Genomic DNA, 7733 nt, shown 5'->3' on the forward strand with positions numbered 1-7733 from the left:
TCCTAGCTAGGCTTATTTATGGGCCCGTTGAACCCATTTGTTATGGTTGGATCTAGACATGTTTATTTGACAGTGGTCCAGTCTGGATAGGGCTGTAAACGAGCCGAGCTGAGCCAAGCTTTGGCCTGTTCAAGCTCTGCTCGCTATAAAATTAATGAGCTCGAGCCCGAGCCGAGCTTGCTATAAAATTAACGAGCCGAGCCCAAGCCGAGCTTTGGCTTGCTCAACGAGCTTGAGCTGAGCTTCGAGCTTGTTTCGGGCCCAAAATCCTCTTTGGACTTTGTTCATTAAGAAAATTATCTAACCACGAATTGTTTGTGAGTAAATCATTAATTATATTTGTGATGTTTGCTCGCAAATAACTCTTTAATTGTGTACATAAACAAGCTAACAAGCAAAGTTCGTGAATAAATAAATAAGATGCTTACAAATAGTTCGTCTATTACTCATTTATTATGTTTGTGAACGAACTCATCTAATAGCAAATAAAATAATATTAAGTTTAGATATTGTGAACTAACACAAAACTATATAGTTTTCTACAAAACTAAAATTTGTTCATAAATGTTCTAATCGAGCATGCTCGCGAGCTTTCGAGCCGAGCTTTGGCCTGTTCAAGCTCGGCTCGTTTACGAACCAAGCCAGTAAATCGTGTTCACAAGCGGCTCGTTTACAAATCGAGCCGAATCGAGCTGAGCTTTTATCGAGCCGATCACTGAGCCGCTCATGAGCGGCTCTGCTCATTTACAGCCCTAAGTCTGGACCTCCTCAAACCTGTACATAAAATGGATTGTATTTAAGATTTCCCCTAAAAGTCCGAGTCAAGCCTATCCCTCTATAATAATAATAATAATAATAATAATAATAATAATAATAATAATAATAATAATAATAATAATAATAATAATAATAATAATAATAATAATAATAATAATAATAATAATAATAATAATAATAATAATAATAATAATAATAATAATAATAATAATAATAATAATAATAATAATAATAATAATAATAATAATAATAATAATAATAATAATAATAATAATAATAATAATAATAATAATAATAATAATAATAATAATAATAATAATAATAATAATAATAATAATAATAATAATAATAATAATAATAATAATAATAATAATAATAATAATAATAATAATAATAATAATAATAATAATAATAATAATAATAATAATAATAATAATAATAATAATAATAATAATAATAATAATAATAATAATAATAATAATAATAATAATAATAATAATAATAATAATAATAATAATAATAATAATAATAATAATAATAATAATAATAATAATAATAATAATAATAATAATAATAATAATAATAATAATAATAATAATAATAATAATAATAATAATAATAATAATAATAATAATAATAATAATAATAATAATAATAATAATAATAATAATAATAATAATAATAATAATAATAATAATAATAATAATAATAATAATAATAATAATAATAATAATAATAATAATAATAATAATAATAATAATAATAATAATAATAATAATAATAATAATAATAATAATAATAATAATAATAATAATAATAATAATAATAATAATAATAATAATAATAATAATAATAATAATAATAATAATAATAATAATAATAATAATAATAATAATAATAATATTCTTTCTTTCTTACCTAGATTCAATATTTTAGTGTTTTGTTAATCTTTTTTAAGTTTATATTAGTTGAGTTCTATATAATTAATTAATTAATTAAATTTTAGTTTGTTCTATTTTTATGGCATAACAGTCATTTGACTCTCCAAACTCAAATTTTAAAGTCAATGAGAATCTTAAACCATCAAAATTATCAATTAGATCTTCGAGTCAAGTAAAAAATCATCAATTGAGTCTTCGTTCTATCCTAAAATAAAATACTGTGACTATTTGATATGGATTGTAATGATCTTTGTCTTGGCTCAAAATATGCTTGGGTAAAAAGGATCTGAAACTGTTCAACCGAATGATTTTCGAGAATGACACAATTGATGATTTTTGCTTAGGATGATGACTCAATTAATGATTTTTGGTTAGTTTAGAGACTTGATTCATGATTTTGATAGTTAAGATTCTTTGAAGTTTAATTAACTTTAGATTTAACTTATTTTTTAAATATAAATATATTAATTAGACGGATTGGATTATGTTTGGAATTAGTTTTCTTAACTTTGGCTCTGTTCGTGCTCATTCCATATATAATGTGGAGTGGGGTTGGATAAGCTAGATAACTATCAAGTTAAGTAAACCCCTGCCTGACCAGACTCATAAACATGTCTAATCACAACCAACCACTTAAAATAGAAAAAGCGAAAATTAAAAGTCTATTTGATTCAGCTGTTAGCTAATAACTGTTGTTGTTAGCTGTTTGTTATTAACCTAACCAAACGAGTTTGGCAATGTTGAGGAAAGAGTTTTTCGTGAAAAGCTCAAAAAGCTGCAGTTTCAAGAAAAAATGCTAAATGCTGCTATTACATAAATCTAACCAAAACCTATATTTTCTGCGTTCGGAGTGAAACGCTAAATGCTCTTCTGAAAAGCTGAAACAAACACCCCTAACTTGCTCTAAATGCCATGAAAATATGCAATCCTGTGTGTTATTCTTGCATTGCCAAAGCAATTATTCACCATTTACAGATAACAATCAAACTCAAAAAGATTCAATTTTTCTGCAATAAATCATGCAAGTTCTTAACAAAAGTATCAACATATGTTTCTTGCATATCTTTATCCAGTAGAAACTTTCTCCACCTAGCATGATTCCTCTTCATCGCCATAGCCACTTCACTATCCGCGCTCATAGCAGATTCGATAGCATTGCTCAAACTCGCCTTCGAAATCCACCCGTTTTCTTGCCTCTTCACTTCAACTGCAACTTTCAATTCTTCCACCATTAGCATAGCGTGCACAACATGATCAAACTTCGGCGGAACAAGAACTATCTGGCAATTGCTCGCCATAGCTTCCCACATAGAACTCGAGCCACCGTGGCTAACAAAGCACCCAACAGACGGATGGTTCAGTATCTGCTCCTGTGGAACCCATCCTCCATATACCAAACCTCTTTCTTGAACCCTTTCTTCAAACCCATCAGGCATTGCTTCTTCCATAGTTAAGCAATCACTTGGTTGAGATAAGGCAGCAAGAAACGGCATCCCACATAACTCAAACCCGAGAAGTAGCTCTTGGAACTGATTCTTTTGTAGTATGTTTTGGCTCCCAAATGCACAGAACACCACAGAACCTGGTTGAAACTTGTTGAGCCATTTTTCGCATTTCTCGTCGAGGGGTGCTTCAGCTTTTTTCAGCAAGAGAGGCCCTGTTAGGAGTACTGGCTTTGCAAGATGTTGTGCAATATGATCAGCGAAACGAGCTTCAATTTCGTAGCAAGTCCTAATTGCTAACGCATCACTCTCCTTTGCACCGGTGTGTAATCTCTCATAAAAAGACACCCCACTGCCGAACTGATCAGCAACGGGTTTGATAGAAAACTCCGCCCGGACCTTCTCTACGTATTTCACGGTTCCAATGATCATTTCCTTACAAGGTACTATGACTAGAGATAGCAAAGCTGCACATACAATGCTGTACCTAATAGACTTAAAGCCTAACTCTCTACCTATAGAAGGAACCCAGAAAGCGAAATCGAAAAGCACGAAATCAGGCATGATTGTGGCTAAAATGGCTTGAACTTGGTCTCTTGTTTGATCAAAGGCTGTGCAGAGGTGGCTCTGGAGTGAAATGGGTATGTCAGATAGAGTTTCAACACCAGGAGGAAGGCCTTCACCATGAGGAATGGTGAGAGGAAAGAAGTGAATGAGGTTTGGGAATCTGTTGAGTTTGGCTAGTTTTGGCTCAACTCTTTTAGGTAATAAGAAAGAGATTCTGTGACCTCTTTCAGCAAGTTTATTAGAGAGGTGAAGATAGGGTATGAAATGCCCAAATGCAAGCCATGGATACATAGCTATGTGAAGATCTGAGCTGCTCTTCATCTTGCTATGCTATCTGTCAAAACAGTTTATCGTAATCGTGTTATGTGATCTATCTATTCTAGAGATAGGGTGCAAATGTAGCTTTATAGTTAACGAGGGAGAACAGATTTAGACTCTACATTTAAAATTTAAAATCGTGCAATGTTTTGTAGATGGAACAATTGCAAATTTCAATAACGGCAGATTCAACAGGAGCATACCAAATGTTAGTACTGCAACATTGTACGGTTTAATAAGTGGAGTCTAAATTTGTTTTCCCCATAACCATATGGTGCAGACGGGAACCAAATTAACGAGAAATTGACTTTTGTTGAAATGTGTCATTAATGAAGTCTAAAAGTGCTATATATATTGCACATATGTCGTTAATGAAGTCTAAAATTGCTCGATTTATAAACTGTTAGTGTTAACATTGCACGAGATTTTATACCTGAAGTCTAAACACATAGCTAAATTACGGGGGGAGAACAATTTTAGACTCTACATTTACAATCGTGCAATATTAACATTAATTTTGTAGATGGAACAATTGCAAATTCGACTAACGGAGGATTCAACAGGAGCCTACCAAATGTTAGTACTACAACATTGTATGGTTTAATAAGTGGAGTTTAAATTTGTTTTTCCTGTAACCATAGTACTATATTCATAGCTTGTGTGGTGCAGACGGGAACCAAATTAACGAGAAATCAACTTTTGTTAAAATGTGTTATTAATGAAGTCTAAAAGTGCTAAATCTATAAACCATTAGTGCTAACATTGCATATGTGTGGTTAATGAAGTCTAAAATTGCTCGATCTATAAACTGTTAGTGCTAACATTGCACGTGATTTTATACGTGAAGTCTAAACACATAGCTAAATTACCGAGGGAGAACACATTTAGACTCTACATTTAAAATCGTGCAATATTAGCATTAATTTTGTAGATGGAACAATTGCAAATTCGACTGACCGAAGATTCAACAGGAGCCTACCAAATGTTAGTACTAGAATATTGTACCGTTTAATACGTGAAGTCTAAATCTGTTTTCCCCTATAATCGTAAGACTAAATTCATAGCTTAGGTGGAGCAGACCTGCAATCAAGTTAACGAGAAATCGACTTTTGTTGAAATGTGTTATTAATGAAGTCTAAAAGTGCTATATCTATAAACCCTTTGTGCTAACATTGCACATGTGTGGTTATTAATGAAGTCTAAAATTGCTCGATCTATAAACCGTTAGTGCTACCATTTGCACGGGATTTTATACATGAAGTCTAAACACATAGCTAAATTACCGAGGGAGAACAAATTTAGACTCTACATTTAAAATCGTGCAATATTAGCATTAATTTTGTAGATGGAACAATTGCAAATTCCACTAACGGAAGATTCAACAGGAGCCTACCAAATGTTAGTACTACAACATTGTACCGTTTAATAAGTGGAGTTTAAATTTGCTTTCCCTATAACCATAGTACTAAATTCATAGCTTGGATGGTGCAGATGGGAACCAAATTAACGAGAAATCTGACTTTTGTTGAAATGAGTTATTAATGAAGTCTAAAAGTGCTATATCTATAAAATATTAGTGCTAACATTGCATATGTGTGGTTAATGAAGTCTAAAATTGCTCGATCTATAAACCGTTAGTGCTAACATTGCACGGGATTTTATGTGTGAAGTCTAAACACACAGCTAAATTACTGAAGGAGAACAAATTTAGCCTCTACATTTAATATCGTGCAATGTTAGCATTAACATTTTGTAGGTGGAACAATTGCAAATTCCACTAACGGCAGATTCAACAGGAGCCTACCAAATGTTAGTACTACAACATTGTACGGTTTAATATGTGGAGTTTAAATTTGTTTTCCCTATAACAATAGTACTAAATTCATAGCTTAGGTGGTGCAGACGGGAACCAAATTAACGAGAAATTGACTGTTGTTGAAATGTGTCACTAATGAAGTCTAAAAGTGCTATATATATTGCACATATGTCGTTAATGAAGTCTAAAATTGCTCGATCTATAAACCGTTAGTGCTAACATTGCACGGGATTTTATATGTGAAGTGTAAACACATAGCTAAATTACCGAGGGAGAACAATTTTAGACTCTACATTTAAATTTGTGCAATGTAAGAATTAACTTTTTGTAGATGGGACAATTGCAAATTCCACTAACGGCAGATTCAACAGGAGCATACCAAATGTTAGTACTACAACATTGTACGGTTTATAAGTGGAGTTTAAATTTGTTTTCCCTATAACCATAGTACTAAATTCATAGCTTGGATGGTGCAGACGGAACTAAATTATTGAGAAATCGACTTTTGTTGAAATGTGTTATTAATGAAGTCTAAAAGTGCTACATCTATAAAACATTAGCGCTAACATTGCACATGTGTGGTTAATGAAGTCTAAAATTGCTCGATCTTTAAACCGTTAGTGCTAACACTGCACGGATTTTATACCTGAAGTCTAAACACACAGCTAAATTACCGAGGGAGAACAAATTTAGACTCTACATTCAAAATCGTGCAATCTTAGCATTAATTTTGTAGATGGAACAAATGCAAATTCGACCAACGGAAGATTCAACAGGAGCCTACCAAATGTTAGTACTACAACATTATATTGTTTAATAAGTGGAGTCTAAATTCATAGCTTAGATGGTGCAGACGTGCAATCAAATTAACGAGAAATTGATTTTTGTTGACAGTTTGTCATTAATGAAGTCTAAAATTGGTCGGATCTTACCACAGATTAATATAAGATCTACGATTATCAGCTTGAGCTTTTAGTTCCATCGGTTTCACGACAGATATATAAATTCGTTAGTCCTAACATTGCACGGTTTTATATGCGAAGTGTACCCAAATAAGCATTTAGCTTATAGCTTTTGTTATCATATTCATACAGAATAAACATAACCCAGACCAAATCTTACAAATTCAATTAAAATTCAGAGCTGCACTTTCAAGAATTAGATCGGAGTTAACTCAATAAAGAAAACCAGACAGAATTTCATGAATTCAATGAAAAATTCAGAGCTGCGCTTTCTAGAATCAGGTCGAAGTGTACTCAATTCAGTTAGGGATTATTGGATTACGCTTGATGCTGAAATTAATCAAACTCAAATAGCATTATTACTTACCGGAGTAACCGACTGATCTGAGAATAAGCTGATCAAGGGCAAGGCACCGGCACTTCTCCTTGGGATTTGCAGCACCGATGGCAAGTTTAACCGCAAAGATAGATAAAGTATGAAAATACTTGTATCATTTACCCGCCAACCTTAATCAATAAATGTTGCCGGGATCCCTCTGCCACACCAGCAGTAGCGCTGATGTGGCACAATTTGAGCTCAGTCTGGATTGTCCGGGATCGTACTTAAAAAAATTCAAAGAGTTAAAGAGTATAATATTAGTCTCATTTAAGGTATTGTTTAGTGTGGTTTTTTTTAGATTTTTATGTGGTTTTTTTTAGATTTTTATGTGGTTTTTTTTTAGATTTTTAACCAAACATATCTTAGCTTTCACAAGTTACAGTAGATACAAAATGTGGTCATGTTCCTTTGTTATTTTCTGTCTGTCTATTTATGCCAAATATAACAGTTAAAAAACTAAAAAAAAAAAAAAATAGACACAATGATCAAGGGGTTAATATTGATTAGACCTGGACATGGGCCGGCGAGCCC

At 32.1% G+C, this 7733-nt stretch overlaps 1 protein-coding gene across 1 annotated transcript; it reads right to left on the bottom strand.

Moving 5' to 3' along the window:
- Positions 1 to 2637: 2637 nt before the first annotated feature.
- LOC136226529 (UDP-glycosyltransferase 79B6-like) lies at positions 2638 to 7431 on the bottom strand. Its single transcript, XM_066015061.1, has 2 exons — positions 7191 to 7431; positions 2638 to 4061 (listed from the first exon to the last, which is right to left on the bottom strand). The coding sequence occupies exon 2, from the start codon at positions 4046 to 4048 to the stop codon at positions 2717 to 2719; it is 1332 nt and encodes a 443-aa protein (XP_065871133.1). The 5' UTR covers positions 4049 to 4061; positions 7191 to 7431; the 3' UTR covers positions 2638 to 2716.
- Between the last annotated feature and the right edge of the window lie 302 nt (positions 7432 to 7733).

This window comes from Euphorbia lathyris, chromosome 4, assembly GCF_963576675.1.
Source record: "Euphorbia lathyris chromosome 4, ddEupLath1.1, whole genome shotgun sequence".
NCBI lineage: Eukaryota > Viridiplantae > Streptophyta > Magnoliopsida > Malpighiales > Euphorbiaceae > Euphorbia > Euphorbia lathyris.

Coding starts and splice junctions, on each gene's coding strand:
- LOC136226529 (XM_066015061.1), bottom strand. CDS start 4,048: ATGAAGAGCAGCTCAGATCTTCACATAGCTATGTATCCATGGCTTGCA.